This window comes from Aotus nancymaae, unplaced genomic scaffold (assembly GCF_030222135.1).
Source record: "Aotus nancymaae isolate 86718 unplaced genomic scaffold, 86718_ANA_hifiasm-v0.15.2.pri h1tg000041l, whole genome shotgun sequence".
Taxonomy (NCBI): Eukaryota; Metazoa; Chordata; class Mammalia; order Primates; family Aotidae; genus Aotus; species Aotus nancymaae.
Genome location: NW_026988455.1, coordinates 9,151,427 through 9,171,771, shown reverse-complemented (window position 1 = coordinate 9,171,771; position 20,345 = coordinate 9,151,427). Strand labels below are relative to the sequence as shown.

Here is a 20,345-nt window from a genome sequence, read left to right as displayed (position 1 = left end):
AAACTGTACGCAAATATACTTAGCATATAATTTTTTAATGTGTGTGCTCTTAAAATAGCTCATAGTAAATTATTTACACCTAATTATTTTTCAGATTTATAACTACCTCGACAAGTATGTTGTTGGCCAGTCATTTGCTAAGAAGGTGCTTTCAGTTGCTGTGTACAATCATTATAAGAGAATATATAATAATATCCCAGCTAATCTGAGACAGCAAGCAGAGGTTGAGAAGCAGACATCATTAACACCAAGAGGTAGCATATTTGATAATTGACATAAATAGAGATTGCTATGCTTAGAAGTAGTTTTTATTTGTAACTCTTCACTTTCTTCTTAAAATGCTTTTTATTTAATGCAGCATTTTTTTTTTCTTTGAAATGGAGTTTCCCTCTTGTTGACCAGGCTGGAGTGCAATGGTGCTATCTGGGCTCACTGCAACCTCCACCTCCCTGGTTCAAGTGATTCTCCTGCCTCAGCCTTCCCAGTAGCTGGGATTATAGGCATGTGCCACCACGCCCAGCTGATTTTTGTATTTTTAGTAGAGGTGGGGTTTCACCATGTTGGCCAGGCTGGTCTCAAGCTCCTACCTCAGGTGATCCACGCCTAGCAAAGCGCAGCATTTTTCAGAGTGCAGGTTACTTCTCATTAGTGGATCATGAAATCATTTTAGTAGGTTGCCAGCAGCATTTTAAGAAAATGTGATAGATGTGAATAGAAAATACCAGAATACATTAACTTATAGTTAAGGTAAATATTATTTCTTAGGCCGGGCACTGTGGCTCACGCCTGTAATCCCAGCACTTTGGTAGGGTGAGGTGGGCAGATCACTTGAGGTCAGGAGTTCAAGACCTGCCTGGCCATCATGGTGAAACCTAGTCTCTACTAAAAATATGAAAATTAGCCAGGCATGGTGGTGCACGCCTGTAGTTGCAGCTACTTGGGAACTTGAGGCTTAAGCCTGGGAGGAATGGCTTGGGAGCCTGGGAGGTGGAGGTTGCAGTGAACTGAGATTGTACCATTGCACTCTAGCCTGGGCGGCAAGACTCCATCTCAAAAAAATTTAAAAAAAAACAACTAATGTTTTCAGTAATGCGTGCATGGGTTCTGAGTCACAAAAATATACTGCTTATTGAGGGTCTTAGTAAAAAATGTTTGAAAGCCACTGGGCTAGCGATTGAGACATCCTTTTTGAATTACAGATTTCACCACAACCAGTTCCCTATGAATGGATCTTTGCAATACTCTGTGCAACTCAGTTCTCTTGGGTTCAGGATACAGAATTTCATTTGCCTGTGTTAGAGATATGGAGATAATAACTTAATATATTCAGTATTTATTTTTCTTTGGGTCCTAGCTTCAGAGTGTGTTAAGTTTAAGGGCAAATTTGTAAGTGATTCAAAGTGCAGTTTCTATTAAGGATAGGTTCTGATATATCAGTATACTGTATAATCTCAATTTGCTATGGATAATAATGTATATTAATAGAATGATTTTATTAAAAACATTTATGAATAGAGTAAATGAAAATAATCTAAGTTTTTATGTTGTTGACCAGACAGCTCTGATTTCAGCCTACATTCTATCATTTTAGATTATTTTAATTATCACTGTACAGTGTGAAGAGTTCTGCTAAGTACTAAATTTATAAATCTGCATTATCTTTGATTGCCTTTAGTAGCTATTAAATGTGTAATTTATTTCAGTGAAGACACTTGTTCACTTGTTGAACTTACATCACATAACTGCAAAATAGTTATGTGACGGTATCAGTTATTTTTAGAAAGTACAAGTCGTAACTAATGGAAGACTTGGAACTTTTTGGAACTTTTTTTTTTTTTTTGAGACAGGGTCTTGCTCTGTCACCAGGCTGGAGTGCAGTGGCGCAGTCTCGGCTCACTGCAACCTCCTCCTGGGTTAAAGCAATTCTCCTGCTTTAGACTCCCGAGTACCTGAGACTACAGGCAGGTGCCACCATGCCCAGCTAATTTTTTTGTATTTTTAGTAGAGACAGGGTTTTACCATGTTGGCCAGGATGGTCTTGATCTCTTGACCTGGTGATCCACCCACCTTGGCCTCCCAAAGTGCTAGGATTACAAGTGTGAGCCACTGTGCCTGGCCCTTTTCTTTCTTTTTTTTTTTAAATGAAAATTTTTATTTTTTTCATAGCATTTGCTCCTGAAGGAACTTTTTTTTGAGACGAGGTCTCACTCTGTCACCCAGGCTGGATCACAACTCACTGCAGGCTCAACTTCCCAGGCTCCAGGGATCCTCCCACCTCAGCCTCCCAAGTAGCTAGGACCACAGGCATGTGTCACCATGCCCAGCTAATTTTTTTTATATTTTCAGTAGAGATGGGGTTTTGCCATGTTGCTCAGGCTGGTCTCAAACTCCTGGGCTCAAGCGATCCACCTGTCTCAGCCTCCCAAAGTGCTAGGATTATAGGCATGAACCCCTGTGCCTGGCTTGAAATCTTTATTTTTATAAGGTCCAAATAGTGCTGATATTATGGAGCAAAACTTTTTTTGTTTTCTTCAGTCAACAAATAAATATTTAAGCTATTCTAAGTGCTGGTGGAGCAAATAGTTATATTTATGGCATGAGGGGCTTAAACTCTTACTGAAGACTTATGTTATTATACCCTTATAATACATATCAATTTTATATTTGACAAATGTGAATATTAGCAGCTGGACAACTATCATTATGCATGTATAATTTATTTCTATATTTCTTTTAATACAGAAAAGATATAGTGTATAGACTCATATAAAAAGCTGAAAAAAATGTTTTAAACACATCTTTTAAATATATTGGGAAGAGGATAGGAGGTAGGATATTCATTGTTTGTTCCCCTAAGGTAAACAAATATGTAATATTTTCATCCTCTTTCTTAGAGTTAGAAATAAGAAGACGGGAGGATGAGTACAGATTTACAAGTAAGTGACTTCAGGTCCTCCTCTGTGATCATTCTTCCTGTTGACATTTATTTCAGTGAAGTGTTTCAGCAGTAACAGTGATAGACATATATGTATTTGCTTGTGTATTACCAAGAAAGATACATATTATCTAAATGTGTTTATCATACATCATGGCATTATAACTTTGGAATAGGTTTTCTTTTTTTTTTTTTTTTTTTTTTGAGATGGAATCTCACACTGTCGCCAGACTGGAGTGCAGTGGCGTGATCTTAGCTCACTGCAATCTATGCCTCCCAGGTTCAAGCGATTCTCCTGCCTCAGCTTCCCGAGTAGCTGGGACTACAGGCACACGCCACCATGCCCAGCTAATTTTTGTATTTTTAGTAGAGATGGGGTTTCACCATGTTGGCCAGGATGGTCTTGATCTCTTGACCTTGTGAACTGCCCTCTTCGACCTCCCAAGGTGCTGGGATTACAGGCATGAGCACTGCGCCCAGCCCTGAATAGTTTTTCATAGCTAATTTGTGTCATTTCTGTATGTTGGGTTATTTTTTTTTCTATCAAACTACAATTACAGTTGGCCTGCTTCTTTTGGGTCACAGAAATTTGGGGGAGGCAAATTATCTTCTAGCTACTCTTTGCCAGAAACCACACTGTTTCTTTTTTGGTATTTATGAAACTTATAGTCTTACAGATGATGAATAAGCCTTAATTCACTGTTTCCAGCCCTGGATTGCCCCTATAAGCATCAGATGGTCCAATGGAGGGTGTGGAAGGATTTGATACACCAAGGAGAGTGGCCCTTCTAATGTCTTCCACCTATTCCTTTGGAGGTGGACATAGTTAGTTGCTGCATAGAGGGTGGAGGTTCCAGGGATATCATAGAAAGATGCACATGGCCTTTTGTTTGAGTAATTGAAATAAAGAAAATTAGCTAATTTGCCTTTGAACCAAGTAGTAGTATAAATCCACTATTTGAAGTGTACTATATATAGGATGAGCCATGAGAATATAACTTGTGTTACCAACTTGGGCATTACATTTATCACATGTAATAAAATTACATTATCCCTAGTTATATTTTTATCCCCAGTTATTTTTAAGTTTATGGAAATATTGATTATACCATGCATGGTCAAATTAAGAAATACAGTAAGTATAATATAATTAGATTGTATATAAGAATATAAGATCTAAATAATAAACTTTAGGTATATATGTAATTTATATTTCATAATGAAAAAATATATTCATATATGCAATTAATACCATACTCATAAATTTGTGTTGATGGCTAGTGAAACTATACTAAATTAGTAAAGAAAGTCTATAGTGCATATTTTGAAAGACATGTCATGTAATATATGTAGTGATTTAATGTTATTTAAATGTTAAGTAACAGTACTTAAGAACTTATGTAAAAGCAATTTGTAATTATATTGACTGACTTAGAAACAAATATTTCAAAGCTTAAATTTATTGTCTTGTACAGTTTTGTTGTGTTTCATGTGGGATTTTAAGTTCTAAAGTTAGGTTGTTAACTAACACTGGCCTGTGGTATTAGACCCTAATATTGGTCTAGGGTTTTAGACCAAAATCATGTATAATAAAAATTAATTCTTATAAATTCCTTTGCAAGTCAAATTTTAGAGACCACCATACAACTTCTAGGAAGACTGACACAACTAGCTTTTTTTTCTCCATCTTTGGAATAAGTGTTGTTTCTTAAGTTGAGCACCAGATGAAATACTTGGTTTGCATTTCAGGGCTATGTTGTATGAATAGTTAAACACTATGGAAATGGTAATACTAATAGCAGATTCTTCTATAACACTTAGAAAACGATCTGCCAGGCATTGTTCTAAGTGTTTTACATATATTAATTCATTTAATTACCACTAAAGCCATGAGACAGAAACTACTGTTTTCATTGCCATTTTAGAAATAAGAAAACTGAAGCACAGAAATTTTAAGTAGTTTGTCCATGGCCACATAGCTGGTAAGTTCTGTGCAGCTAACTGCTACACTAGCCTGCTTGCTCACGGTCCTCATTTTAGAGAGCTGTGCTTACACAGTGAGAGATGCACAAATAGGGACTAACTGAAAGAATAGGACAGTTTTCTCAAGTTTACTCTAAGGCATATACTCATAAAATGGAATGCTAGACATCATCTGTATCATTTGAATTATTTCTTTTTTTTAACTTAAATTATTAAATAAGTTAAATAAATATATTATGTGGCTCCACTATAATTAATATGCCTCTTGCAATTTTGTTCATTTATTCGCCTAAATCATTTGTGTGTGTGTGTGTGTGTGAGAGAGAGAGAGAAAGAGAGAGAGGGAGAATGAGTGAATGACAAGCACCTGCTGGCCTTGCTTATCCCAAGCTACATCTAAATCATTTTTTTCCTTTGGGCAGAGCTAAACTTAGCCACATCCCTTCTTATGTTATCATAATCCCTAACCAGATTTTGCTGAAATTAAAAAGAATACTTCGCTAGTGACAGTTTAACCTCATACAGCAGACTGAGTTTTCTTGGTTGGTATGGATTATAATGAGGCACACCATTGTGAATTTTTCACTAATTATTAACCCTCAAAGGTAGCACAATTTAATTCAGATGTTTATGGAATTTTTATTATTTTTGATGAATAGAATAAACCCTTTACATTAACAATGAAGATAGTTTGAAAGTGACAGCCAAATGGAATAGGACCATGATAATAGATATGTCTGCTGAACTATCAATTTAATTAAAATAATCCATTGGAAAGTCTGATTTTCTTAATCCATTTCTTAGAAAATAAAATTTAGGTCTGGCACAGTGGCTCACACCTGTAGACCCAGCGCTTTGGGAGGCCGAGGCGGGTGGATCACCTGAGGTCAGCAGTTTGAGACCAGCCTGGCCAGCATGGCAAAACTCCGTTTCTACTAATAATACAAAAATCAGCTGGGCGTGGTGGTGTGTGCTTGTAATCCCAGCTGCTTGGGAGGCTGAGGCAGGAGAATCACTTGAACCCAAGAGGCAGAGGTTGTAGTGAGCCGAGATTGTACCACTGCACTCCAGACTGGACAACAGAGCAAGACTCTGTCTCAAAAAAAAAAGGAAAAAAAAAAGAAAATTTAAAAATAAATTTAGAAAATATAAACAAGTATGTTACAATGACAGGTACTCAAATGCTAAGAACCAAGAACAATCAGAATATTTACAAATCTGGATAATCTTTCCCTCAGCCAAGAGAAAGTGAGAATAAAGATTTACTGTTGTAGGAACCTGGCTGATAAACTGATATTTCACTAGCAGTGTCAGTCACATCTAGTTAAGTGTTACGTCTCGAATAAATGGACTAGAAAGATCCAGTACAGGTCCAATAAAGTTAGAGATTTAGATAGGGCCAGAGACAGTGAGATCTACCATATTTGGTTTCTCTAGTAGATTTTATTGATTATGAAACAGAAACAGAAAGTTTATATGACTTGCCCTAGATCATATAGCTTCTACTTAGAGACAAAGGAAGGAAGGTACGGAGCTAAAGCTTTCTAACTCCTGGCTCTGCTCGTCCATTGCACTGCCTTCCCTTGGGTGAAGGAGTATTCTTACATACTTATATAAATAATAACATGAAAAAAAATCAATTTCCTTTGCTTAAGGTTCTTTATATAATCATTGTGTGCTATATGTTTGTCACTAGATAATTTGAGATTTTTCTTCTTTGTAGGTAAGACAATGTCAAAATACTTAAATTTTTCTATATAGATGTTCAGTTTTAGATAAAAGTTTTTATGGGACTTTTTTTCAAGTAAATTCAAACGAAGCTCAAGTAATTCCTTTGGTTTTTTTTTTCAGAATTGCTTCAGATTGCTGGAATTAGCCCACATGGTAATGCTTTAGGAGCATCAATGCAGCAACAGGTGAATCAACAAATACCTCAGGAAAGACGAGGAGGTGAAGTATTGGATTCTTCTCATGATGACATAAAACTTGAAAAAAGTAATATTTTGCTGCTTGGACCAACTGGGTCAGGTAAATAACTCGCTGAGAAAATTTACTACTCATTTTAAAAATCAGAATATAAATGATGGTATAATCTATATTTTGTGATTGAGGTATTATGGCTTTTGAGAAGAAAATCTAAGACCTGTTGTGTGGATAGATTATCAGTATTCCTGCATAGAATACAAACTAAATTTGAGGCATTGGTGTTGCCCATCAGGCCAGTCCCTAACATCTTAACAGGAATAATAAAGTAAAAAACAACTGTATCTAAATAATAATAGACCAAATGTGGTGACTCACACCTGTAATCCCAGCATATTGGGAGACAAAGGTGGGAGGATCATTTGAGGCCAGGAATTTGAGACCACCAGCCTAGGCAACATAGCAAGACTCCATCTCTACAAAAAATAAAGTATTAGCTGAGTGTCGTAGCACGTGCCTGTAGTCCCAGGACTCAGGGAGGCTAAGGCAAGAGGATTACTTAAGCCCAGGAGATTGAGGCTGCAGTGAGCCATGATCACAGACTGCACTCCAGTCAGGGTAACAGAGCAAGATACTGTCTCTAAAAAAAATAATATCAGAAAAAGGATGTAGCAGTTGACAACTTTTTATTATATACTACTAAAATTTATTTTGCATTTTTATTTGAAAAATTGTGTGCCAAACTTTTAGTTACTGTTTCTGTTTGTAGGTAAAACCCTGCTGGCACAAACCCTAGCTAAATGCCTTGATGTCCCTTTTGCTATCTGTGACTGTACAACTTTGACTCAGGCTGGATACGTGGGCGAAGATATTGAATCTGTGATTGCCAAACTACTCCAAGATGCCAATTATAACGTGGAAAAAGCACAACAAGGTATGTTTTCAACATGATCTTTCTCCAGATTTAGTATACTGGGGAATCAGTCCAACATTAAGAGACAATATAATTCTTATTTTGAGTCAAGGACTAAAATTCTGTAATTACAAAAAAGTACCTATGTTACATGATTTCTAGGATACTGATCAAGGGCCACATAGTTTGCTTTGCCTTATTATCACTAAGCTGGCTGGTAGGGTAAAAACAGGCCAAATTGTCTGGGCATGGTGGCTTACGCCTGTAATCCCAGCATTTTGGGAGGCTGAGGCGGGTAGATCATGAGGTCAGGAGATCGAGACCATCCTGGCCATGGTGTAACCCTGTTTCTACTAAAATACAAAAAATTAGTCGGGTGTGGTGGTGTGTGCCTGTGGTCCCAGCTACTCAGAAGGCTGAGGCAGGAAAATCGCCTGAACCCGGGAGACGGAGGTTGCAGTGAGCCAACATCGTGCCACTGCACTCCAGCCCGGCGACAGAGCAAGACTCCATGTCAAAAAAAAAAACAAAACAGGCCAAATTACTATCCTATTAGATCTTTAGTACTACCATTGCTTTTCTTGTTTTAACTCCCCTCAAGACTCCTAATGCTTAGATTAAGACAGGGCAGGGCAGGGGCAAGGGTGGAGGGTACCACATGACTCTAGAAACAGTTTAGCCTGTTGACCTACAGAATGTCATGGATGCTGCATTACTCCTTCATCTATCATCTATTCTTGTTTACCTGAAGAGTCTGTTCAGATTCCTTTAAGACAAGAATATAGGTGGGAAAGAGTAATCTAAAGTTTTGCAAATACTAGCACTGCAGATACCTCCTGCTTAGATACTATAAAGAATTCATATACATTAGTGGGGCAAATAACTGTTGTCAAGGAGATTTTGTTACTATACCTACATATTATTCTATAAAGCAAATTACAAAGCAGTTGTACAGAATGATGGATGGGAGAAATAAAAGTGGATTTTTATAATAAGCTATTGCATATGTTAAGTGTGAAAGATCAAATAACCTTGCTGTTTAGCTGCCTAGTCTTTTAAAGCTGAGGCTATCTTGTATACATATTTTTTTCATATTATAAATAGAATCCTCCTTAAATTATAGGAATTGTCTTTCTGGATGAAGTAGATAAGATTGGCAGTGTGCCAGGCATTCATCAATTACGCGATGTAGGTGGAGAAGGCGTTCAGCAAGTAAGCAGTTGAATATTTTGTTCAAGCCCACTAAAAGGAAGGGAATACATCAGCTTCCCAAATATTGTACGTTTGGTTTCACATTCAATTAGATTCTGTTTTATTTCTTCCACCCCTAAACTCCACATACCATTTTGAAGTAGTTGAAATCCTCAAAGAAAGTTGTTAACAATTTGAAATAACAAATTACCTTGTTAGGAAATTTAACATATTTTGAAGAACAGGAAAAATGAAATTTAATCTTTGCTTTTTTTATTCCTCAGAGGCTCAGTTCAGCATTTCTAGAAGACTCTTGAAGAAAGTTATGATTCTAACTAGACATGAATGAACTATGTACATGCTTCTTATTCCTTCCAATTAGTTAAAAGATAGGTATAAAATAGTGTTTAATTCCTTGCAGAGCCATAATTGAAGCCACAATGATCTATTGGCCAACTTGACCTTTTAATGGTAACTAATTATGACATAAACTATTAGGGTGAGGAAAATTGTTTCACTTTTTGACAGAGAGGTAGAGAGGTATAATCACAGTGATGTGCTGGAATTTTTTTTATAAAACCATCTCCAAATATAGGTAGTCTCAAACTTTAATACTATAAGTGGAATAGAATTTTAATTTATGTGAAAGACATGTCATCAATTTCTTATTACCTGGCCCCGCCTCCTAATAATACAGGGCTAGGATTTCAACATACAAATTTGGGGACATTTACATATTCCTACCATGTTTGAACCCCATTTTATACAGTCCTAATTCTGTCTTTATGTCAGAATTATGTCTTTACTATCAAAAACAACCTCTTAGGTTGACTGTTTTCCTGAATTACAGTGCATCAGGAGTTCTGTAACCATTTCAAATAAATTCATTATTAATGTGATAAATACATTAGATTTTCTTATTATAGAAATACGAGAGTTTGATTAGTTATGTTCATTGACCATAATCACGTTGTCTTCCCCATTGAATCCTATTGTCTAAAGTATAATAAATAATGCACTAATAAATATGGTGATGCTGTAAATCATTTGTTCTTTAGGGCTTACTAAAACTACTAGAAGGCACAATAGTCAATGTTCCAGAAAAGAATTCCCGAAAGCTCCGTGGAGAAACAGTACAAGTTGATACAACAAACATCCTGTTTGTTGCATCTGGTGCTTTCAATGGTTTAGACAGAATCATCAGCAGGAGGAAAAATGAAAAGGTAAGTTTTTCTGAGGGGTTACTAGAAGGATAGAGAGCATTTAAAGAATGTACACTTAGTTTCTATTCTGATATCTGTGGGCTACCAGTCATCGTCTTTTAAGAGTTGGGTTTTCTTAGAGCATATCAGAAATATACAGGACCGGGCACAGTGGCTCATGCCTGTAATCCCAGCTCTTTGGGAGACTGAGGTGGGTAAATTGCCTGAGCTCAGGAGTTTGAGATCAGCCTGGCCAACATGGCCAAACCAAAGAAAAATGTACAGTAAGTCCTCACTTAACGTCATCCCATAGGTTCTTGGAAACTGCAGCGTTAAGCAAAAAACTAATTTTTCCTTATCAATTTTATAAGGAAATGATATTGAATAAAATAACATTATTGGAGGACATGTTGTACGGTGTTTTGCTTAAAGTTGGAGTTTCCAAGAACCTATCAACAATGTTAAGTTAGGATGTAAATATCATCTATATATTGAGCATTTTGTTTGTTTGTTTGAGGTGGAGTCTCGCTCTGTCATCAGGCTGGAGTGCAGTGGTGTGATCTTGGCTCACTGCAACCTCTGTCCCCTGGGTTCACAAGTGATACTTGTGCCTCAGCCTCCCAAGAAGCTGGGATTACAGGCATGTGCCACCACAGCAGCTAATTCTTGTATTTTTAGTAGAGACGGGGTTTCACCATATTGGCCAGGATGGTCTTGATCTCCTGACCTTGTGATCTACCCACCTCGGCCTCCCAAAATTCTGGGATTACAGGCATGAGCCACTGCGCCTGGCCTGTATGGGCATTTTAAAAGTGTAACTTGATGAGTTCAACTTAATATTTTATCTAGGGAGTTCGTTATTGGACTTGCTGCATCAGTAAAATTTCTATTCATTTCCCCTGCCCAATTCAGTGGAGCCCAGTAAAGTTTATCTCCATTGCCCTTGCTCATAGAGTCGACCATAGATCACTGCTGACTTTCACAAATGGAGGGGAGCATATTGGCAGATGCAGGAAGGGTTGTGATCCCACCTAGTTTTATAGGTGTTTCTTCTTAATGGCCTCTACTTTTAATTGGGTCTGGGACTTGTTTCTTCATATCCTCATAATACATGCCCAGTACTAATTTTTTGATTGATTACAGCAAAATGTAATGTGAGAATAGTGGCAGGAAGCCCAGAAAACACCTGTATTTTCCATGGTTTTTGTAGTTTGCATGATAGCCCCAAGTGATCACTTTTGTGTTTTATAACATTCTATTTGAAATCTGTATGTCATAGATCAGCTGTCTTCTTGGCATTAAATATACTAGTTTAAGTAATAGTTCAGTAATAGTAAAAAATAATAATCCTAATTATAATGCTGCTAATGGTGTGGTTGCCCATGGTAGTTCCTTTGCCTAGCCTAGGTGAGGAAACACTTAGAAATACTAACCGTGCCACGTAATTATTGTTATTCCTCAGTACCAAGCCTTATTTAGCATGGATATGATTCGATTTTTATTTTTCTGCTAATTTATGCAAAATTTCAACAGCAGCCAAAACATAACTTAATATGAAAATTTGTTTTTTTGTCATTGAAATTCTGCTTAAATTAGCCTAACAACTTAGAAAGAAGAAATTATTTCTTTGGGGGGTGTGTGTGTGAAAGAAAGATGACCTTGTATTTGAAATTCTGTAAAAGCAAAGACCATGTTCTAATATATATTTTTAATTAATTCTTCTTTATATTTCCAAAAAGGATTTGAAGCTAGAAACATACAGTACAGAAGATTTAAAAGTAATGTCAGAAAAAGAATCAGAAATCTATAGAAGGAAGGTTTAAGTTGTAGTTCTGTTTTGTTGAGGATTAGGTTACTCCATTTAGCTGTGAACTTTATTAATGAAAATTAGGGGAGCAATCATGGGCTCTAGTTCTTACTACCTTGACTGAAGCAAGCTCCATATGCCTTCCATATGCTCTAGTTCTTATTACCTGGCCCCACCTCCTAATAATACAGCATTAGGATTTCAACATACAAATTTGGGGACACTTAAATATTCAGTCCATTGCAGACAGATTTTTTATTTTTATTTTTATTTTTTGAGACAGAGTCTCACTCTGTTGCCCAGGCTGGAATGCAGTGGCATGATCTCAGCTCAATGCAACCTCCACCTCTAAGGTTCAAGTTATCTTCCTGCCTCAGCTTCCCAAGCAGCTGGGATTGTAGGTGCACACCACACTTGGCTAATTTTTGTATTTTTAATAGAGATGGGGTTTCACCATGTTGGCCAGGCTGGTCTTGAACTTCTGACCTCAAGTGATCCACCTGCCTCAGCTTCCCAAAGTGCTGAGATTATAGGTGTGAGCCACCATGCCCAGCCTGCAAACAGATTTTTAGCTTAGGCTATGTTTGCACATATCATGTACTTCTCTTGTTCATTTGACAAAAGCTGGATGACATGGCAAAACTAAACTTTCTGAGAATTTCCTGGAGTACAGTTCTTTTATGTTGATAGAAGCAAGATCCATATGCCTTTATATACCCAATCTTGTTCAGCAAAGTTAGCGTTTATTTTTATTTTTTTGAGGACTATGACTTTGCAAAAGTTAGCATTCTTGTTTGATGTCATTCTGAAATGTTTTTAAATAAAATCTAAATTATTCTAACTCATAGGCTGATGTATGCGAACCAAAATCATGATTTTAGAGGAGTCATGATTTAGCAGTGACTTAAGACACTTACAGATAATTTTCTCATTAGGTTGCTTGTAGCTCTTTTGTTTTTTGTTTTTTCTTTTTTGAGACAGAGTTTTGCTGTTGTTGCCCAGTCTAGAGTGTAATGGTGCAATCTTGGCTCACTGCAACCTCCGTCCCTGGGTTCAAGCAATTCTCCTGCCTCAGCCTCTCGAGTAGCTGGGGTTACAGGCATGCGCTACCATGCTTGTCTAATTTTATATTTTTAATAGAGACAGGGTTTCTCCATGTTGGTCAGACTGGTCTCGAACTCCTGACCTCAGGTGATCTGCCCACCTTGCCTTCCCAAAGTGATGGGATTATAGGTGTAATCCACCACACTGGCCTGTAGCTCCATTTTTTACAGTTTTTATACCTTTGAACTCATCTAAGTCTTGAATAAACCCTGCAACCTTATTATCTGCGTTCTAAGGGACTTCTAGTTCTTACTTACCTGCTTTTATTAGAATTCATTCTTTGAGAGTTGGTTATTATGTAGTGGTTAGGTTCTCAATTCCAAAGGCAGACAGACCTGAGTTCAAATTCTGGCTTTGCCACTTACAGCAATAAGACTTTGGTCAAGATATTTAACCTCTCTAAGCCTGTTGTTTTCCTTTGTAAGATGTGAATGATAATAAAACCTTCTTCACAGAGTTGTTGCAAAGATCACATGAAATATGTATGAAAAGTATTTAATAAGGTATCATTTGATTCTACCATTTATAATATGCATCATTTCTTTGGCAGTATCTTGGATTTGGAACACCATCTAATCTGGGGAAAGGCAGAAGGGCTGCAGCTGCTGCAGACCTTGCTAATCGAAGTGGGGAATCAAATACTCACCAAGATATTGAAGAAAAAGATCGGTTATTACGTCATGTGGAAGCCAGAGATCTGATTGAGTTTGGCATGATTCCTGAGTTTGTGGGACGGTTGCCTGTGGTGGTTCCATTGCATAGCCTAGATGAGAAAACACTTGTACAAATACTAACTGAGCCACGAAATGCTATTATTCCTCAGTACCAGGCCTTATTCAGCATGGATAAGGTTAGATTTTTATTTTTTGTACTTCATTAATTTTTAATTTTCTTGCTATTGAAATTCTACATAAATTAACCTGACAACAAAAACAAATTCTGCTCATCTAGAACACCAGCTTATTCCTTATTAAATACGGATCTAGGAATCAAGGAAGGCATATTGTATTATGTTAGAATTTAGGAGTTGGCTTTATTTCTATGAATTAAAACCATCATTGTAGCTTAAATCCCAAGGAAAATAATGCCATTAGCCTACTCGAGTACCTCCAAGCCAAACATACAGGATTGTTTTGTCCTTTCAGCCTCGACATTCTAAATGCTTTTGTTGTGACATAGTGTATTTTTGTATTCTTTTGCCTAAATAGAGTTTTAGTAGTCCCACATAAACCTCTCTGTAGCCAAATACCTAGCGGTCACTCTATTTTATTTTTTATGAGATAGAGTTTCGCTCTTATTATCCAGGCTGGAGTGCGATGGCACAATCTCGGCTCACCGCAACCTCCGCCTCCCGGGTTCAGGCAATTCTCCTGCCTCAGCCTCCTGAGTAGCTGAGATTACAGGCACGAGCCACTATGCCCAGCTAATTTTTTGTATTTTTTTTAGTAGAGACAGGGTTTCACCATGTTGACCAGGATGATCTCGATCTCTTGACCTCGTGATCCACCCACCTCGGCCTCCCAAAATGCTGGGATTACAGGCGTGAGCCACCGCGCCCGGCCCTGGTGGTCACTCTAGCTCACATACCCAATCAGATAAATGGTTTGGGTTTTATGAACTTTGTGTCTCTAAATATCAGTCTCCTTCTCTCCATTGCCCCTGCCTCAAGTCAACCCCTTTGTTGTTATTCACCTTGACCCACGCATTTAATTTGTAATTGGTCTGCCTGTCTCATGTCTGCCTGTGACTACCACCACCAAAATATCATATTCCTCTTTACTTCCAGAATGGATCATTGAGCACAGTGTCCAACAAATAGATACTAAGTTCTTAAATAGTTATTGAATGAGTAAAGACAAGGCTAATGTTTTTACTCCCTTGCTCAAAATCCTCCAGTGGTTCCCTAGTCTCATTTAGATGCCTCCCTCTTTGCTGCTCCCTGAGCTCCATGTGCATACACTGGACTATAAATGCTAGTTTGCTAATCTGTCATCTGTCACCACACAATAGACTGCAAGTTGCTTGGCAAAAATGATGTCTTCATCATTAAATCCCTAGTATGTAACACACAGAGGTTTAGTAAATGTTGAAAAAAATCCTAGGGAGTCCGTGTCAATCTAGAAAACTTCTTCAAGCTTAAGAACAAACTTGATACTCATAATACTAATATTGTCACTGGTTAATTGATAGAAACAAGTGCTTCTTGAAGGCAGGGTTCCAAAACACCATGACAAATTGTGGCCTTACTTAATGGTACATTTTCTGGAGGTAGAAATTAACAACTAAAAGTTATAATTTATTTTTAATGTATTTGTAGTGTGAATTGAATGTTACTGAGGACGCTTTGAAAGCTATAGCCAGATTGGCACTAGAACGAAAAACAGGTGCACGAGGCCTTCGGTCCATAATGGTGAGTTGGCATTATTCTATAAAAACTAGATTATTTCTTGGTCTGAGTTTTGAGAATATTAAGCTTCTCTTTTTTTCTTTTGGAAAATATGTCTAGAAAATTGGCATAAAGTTGTTTTTTAGTTTTTGGGTTTTTTTTTTTAAATGACAGAGTCTCAAATAAAGGAGTGCAGTGGTGTGATCTTGGCTCATTGTAATTTCTACCTCCCAGGCTCAGGCTCAGGCTCAGGCTCAAGCAATCCTCCCACCTCAGCCTCCCAAGGAGCTGAGACTATAGGCAAGAATCACCACACCCAACTAATTTTTGTGTTTTTAGTAGAGACAGGGTTTCACCATGTTGGCCAGGCTGGTCTCAAACTCCTGACCGCAGGTGATCTGCCCGCCTCAGCCTCCCAAAGTGCTGGGATTACAGGTGTGAGCCAATACACCCGGCTAATTTTTTTTTTTTTTTAAATCACACTAGATTATATTTTGCTTTTTTTCAAAAATGAACTTTAAGATGTTTGCAACAAAGGACATATACATAATATGATTAATGAAATAGAAAATCAGGATTGGGCCTGGTAACTCACACCTATAATCTCACCCCTTTGGGAGGCTGAGACAGGAGGATTGCTTGAGACCAGCCTGGGCAACATAGAGAGACCCTCATCTCTCCAAAAAAAAAAAAAAAACAGGCCGGGCGCAGTGGCTCACATCCATAATCCTAGCACTTTTGGAGGCTGAGGCGGGTGGATCGCCTGAGCTCAGGAGTTCGAGACCAACCTGGGCAATGTGGCAAAACCCCATCTCTACTGAAAATACAAGAAACTAGCCAGATGTGGTGGCGTGTGCCTGCAATCCCAAATATATAAAGATATATATATATTTGTTATTGTCGTTTTTCCTTGAGTGAATGGATTCCAATTTGTGATTTATAGAATAAAACCATTTGTATGTAATCTGTTTTCAGTGTGAGTCATTACTTTTTCTCTGTTTAGGAAAAGCTGTTACTAGAACCAATGTTTGAAGTCCCTAATTCTGATATCGTATGTGTGGAGGTTGACAAAGAAGTAGTAGAAGGAAAAAAGGAACCAGGATACATCCGGTAAAGTGTATTTTCAAGCCAGAACAGATATAAAATTTAAGATCAGCTCCTCATTGCTATGTTTGTTGGTTTGTCATTTTAAAATTACATAAAAATTCTTATATTTGTAAGGGAAGCAATAATCTTTAGAAAAGTTTTCTTTAGAAATAGTTTTCTTTAGAAAAATCTAATTTGGGTTTATAAAATAATGTTTTGTGAGTCTTTGAAAGCTGATCCTCAGGCTGGGCGTGGTAGCTCAGACCTGTAATCCTAGCACTTTGGGAGGCCAAGGCGGGTGGATCCTGTCTCTACAAAAAATACAAAAATTAGCTGGGTGTGGTGGCATGCACCTGTAGTCCCAGCTACTGAGGAGGCCGAGGCAGAGACTTGCTTGAACTCAGAAGGTGGAGGTTGCAGTGAGCTGAGATAGCACCACTGCACTCCAGCCTGGCGACAGAGTGACAGTCTCAAAAAAAAAAAAAAGTTGATCTTCAAAATTGCTCTCCACCTTTTTCCCCTAAAAGGAAAATGTTTTAAAAGAGACATAAAAGTAATCCATCTATAACATCTGTTCCAGGAAGAAAAAAGAAAAAAAAAAGTAATCCAAATGAGATTAAAATGAACTTTGCTGCTAAAAAAAAAAAGTAATCCAAATGAGATTAAAATGAACTTTGCTGCTAATTCTCTAAATTTATTAATGACTTGTCTTTCACAAGACCAAAACTGTCATAATTTTTTCTCTCAGTAGTAGTGTCATCAGTTGACAAATTCAACACCTTTTTCACCTATATATTTATCTTATTCGAAGGGGTCAGCAAATTGCCTCATAAAGGGCTAAATACTTTAGGGCCATGAGGTCTGTATTGCAACTACTCAACACTGCTCTCATTGCAAGAAAGCAGCTATAAGACAATACATAAATAAATGATTATGTCTGTGTTCCAGTAAAACTTTATTTACAGTAACAGGCAATGGGGCTGGACATAGTAGGTCACGCCTATAATCCTAACGCTTTGGGAAGCTGAGGCTGGAGGATCCCTTCAGCCCAGGAGTTCCAGACCAGCTTGGGCAACATAGGGAGATCTGTCTCTACAAAATAAAAATAAAAATTTTTTTTCTTAATTAGGTATTCCAGCTACGTGGGTGCGTGAGATGGGAGGATCGCTTGAGCCTCGGAGGTTGTAGCTGCAGTGAGCTGTGATTGCACCACTGCACTGCAGCCTGGGTGACAGAGTGAGACCTTGTCTCAAAAAAAAATAACAATTTTTTTAAAAGGCAATGGGCCGGGCAGGGTGGCTCATGCCTGTAATCCCAGCACTTTGGGAAGCTGAGGAGGGTGAATCACCTGAGGTCAGGAATTTGAGACCAGCCTGGCCAACATGTTGAAACCCCATCTGAACTAAAAATACAAAAATTAGCCAGGTATGCTGGCGGGTGCCCATTGTCCCAGCTACTTGGGAGGCTGAGGCAGGAGAATCACTTGAACCTGGGAGGAGGAGGTTGCAGTGAGCCAAGATTGTGCCACTGCACTCCAGCCTGGGTGACAGAATGAGACTCGGTCTCAATAAAAAATAAAAAAATAAAAAGGCATTGGGGGGCTGGATTTGGCTAGCAAGCTACAGTGTCTTAACCCCTGATTTATTATATAAATAATTTACTATACAATGCTTGACATTAATGTCACCTACACAAAAGTTAGGTTTCTGTTTAACTCTGGTATGTTATATTTTATGTTTACTTCTCTTTCAAGATAACTTTGGAGGCAGTTGCTTAGGTTCGAACAACCTTAGACCAGAGAGACATAATCTTTTATTTTTATTGTTGAATGACATTGATATGTGGCTTTTAAAGGAATTGTGGTGATCTGAATTATAATTTTTACTAATTTGAGACAAGATGGATTTGGTCAGAAGTAGTTGCCTTCTTTACCATATACATATGCTAAATTCAAGTATTTGAGTTGAAATAACAGATGATACTTTATTTCTTGGAGAAAATATTTTTTTAAGCCTTCGCAATTGAAGCCATGTTGTCCTTTTTTTTTTTTTTTTTTTTTTTTTGTAATTTGTCAGGGAAAATGTTGGCAAATTTATTTGCAACTTTTGGTTGTATAGTCTGTTTCCCATATTACTAAGCAATTTTTTTTTCTTTTGAGACAGAGTCTGGGTCTGTCGCCTAGGCTGGAGTACAGTGGTATGATCTCAGCTCACTGCAACCTCCACCTCCCTGGTTCAAGTGATTCTCCTGTCTTAGCTTCCTCAGGAGCTGGGATTACAGGTGTGTGTCACCACACCTGGCTAATTTTTGTATTTTTAGTAGGGATAGGGCTTTACTATAGGTTAGCCAGGCAGGTCTTGAAAACCTGACCTCAGGTGATCTGCCCTCCTTGGCCTCCCAATGTGCTGAGGTCACAGGTGTGAGCCATGGCGTCTGGCCTAAGCAATCTTAATATTAAAATTGCTCCAGCCAGGCATGGAGGCTCACACTTGTAATCCCAGCACTTTGGGAGCCTGAGGCAGGCGGATCACGAGGTCAAGAGATTGAGACCATCCTAGCCAACATGGTGAAACTCTGTCTCTACTAAAACTATAAAAAATTAGCCGGGTGTGGTGGTGCACATCTATAGTCCCAGCTACTTGGGAGGCTTGAGGCAGGAGAATCGCTTTAACCCGGGAGGTAGTGGTTGCAGTGAGCTGACATCGTGCCACTGCACTCTTAACCAGAGCAGACTCTGTCTCAAAAAAAAAAAAAAAAGGTGCTCCTAATATTTTCTATTATTGTGGCTTTCTTAGCTAGGGGGGTTACTTTGCTGTTTTGATTTTAAAGATCATGTTTACCTCCATTTATAATTTTTAAAAAACGTGGCTTTTCATTGTAGGGCTCCAACGAAAGAATCCTCTGAAGAGGAGTATGACTCTGGAGTTGAAGAAGAAGGATGGCCCCGCCAAGCAGATGCTGCAAACAGCTAAACTGTAATATTGCTGTTCTGTATATACAGCTTTTCCTTCTTTTGTTTAGGATCATAACTGTCTCTGCAGTCTGATATTTTAAAGGCATTGGATCTATCTTGGATATCATACATGGTCAGAGAAGCCTTTAGGATAAGAACCAGATCATGTATATTACTGTAACATCACATTGATTTAACAGAGGACATTATATGGACTTTAATGACATGGTATTTAGAGATAAAATGTACATTATTTTGGTTCAGTTTTTTTAAAAATATGCTTTAACAAAATTCTTAGGAATTCTTTTAGGCAGTGAAGGTATTGCAAAACTATGGATTTTACAATAATGTTACTCTACAAATGGGAAAATAAATTCTTTAAAATTGAATATTAGGATACCATTCTTTAGTGTTACCTTTTTTACTCACATGTGCTTCTGAAAATATTGGAATTTTATTCATCTTAAAAATTGGACCAGGTAGTTTTCAAGTAGTTAAAAATTTCATTGAAAAATACCCTGAAGAACTATATTTTGATAATTGATAATTGGTTTAGCTGTATTCCTTGTCTTCTTATCTTCTGAGGCATGACACTAACTTCCCAAATGGTTCTGTAAAAAAGGCTATTTTCTTACCAACTTGTCTGATTTATTTACCATCTTTTTAAAAGACAGAGTCTTGCTGTGTCCCAGGTTGGAGTACAGTGGCTTTGATCTCTGCTCACTGCAACCTCCACCTCCTGGGTTCAAACGATGCTTCTGCCTCAGCCTTCCGAGTAGCTGGGATTACAGGCATGCACTACCCCGCCCGGCTAATTTTTGTATTTTTAGTAGAGACAGGGTTTCACCTTGTTGGCCAGGCA

At 37.8% G+C, this 20,345-nt stretch overlaps 1 protein-coding gene across 2 annotated transcripts in view; it reads left to right on the top strand.

Annotated features, from left to right (window-relative positions):
- The window catches only part of CLPX (caseinolytic mitochondrial matrix peptidase chaperone subunit X), a 40,941-nt gene extending 21,061 nt beyond the window's left edge, over positions 1 to 19,880 (top strand). Inside the window, exons 5-14 of one of the 2 annotated variants that reach the window (XM_064361434.1) lie at positions 95 to 254; positions 2,895 to 2,936; positions 6,770 to 6,946; positions 7,611 to 7,775; positions 8,878 to 8,966; positions 10,004 to 10,168; positions 13,609 to 13,908; positions 15,376 to 15,468; positions 16,448 to 16,554; positions 19,412 to 19,880. In XM_064361434.1, the coding sequence (XP_064217504.1) occupies positions 95 to 254; positions 2,895 to 2,936; positions 6,770 to 6,946; positions 7,611 to 7,775; positions 8,878 to 8,966; positions 10,004 to 10,168; positions 13,609 to 13,908; positions 15,376 to 15,468; positions 16,448 to 16,554; positions 19,412 to 19,502 (1,389 nt within the window). In that variant the 3' untranslated portion in view covers positions 19,503 to 19,880. The remainder of the gene's footprint in view (positions 1 to 94; positions 255 to 2,894; positions 2,937 to 6,769; positions 6,947 to 7,610; positions 7,776 to 8,877; positions 8,967 to 10,003; positions 10,169 to 13,608; positions 13,909 to 15,375; positions 15,469 to 16,447; positions 16,555 to 19,411) is intronic. The other variant, XM_064361435.1, reaches the window with a different exon arrangement.
- Positions 19,881 to 20,345: the final 465 nt, after the last annotated feature.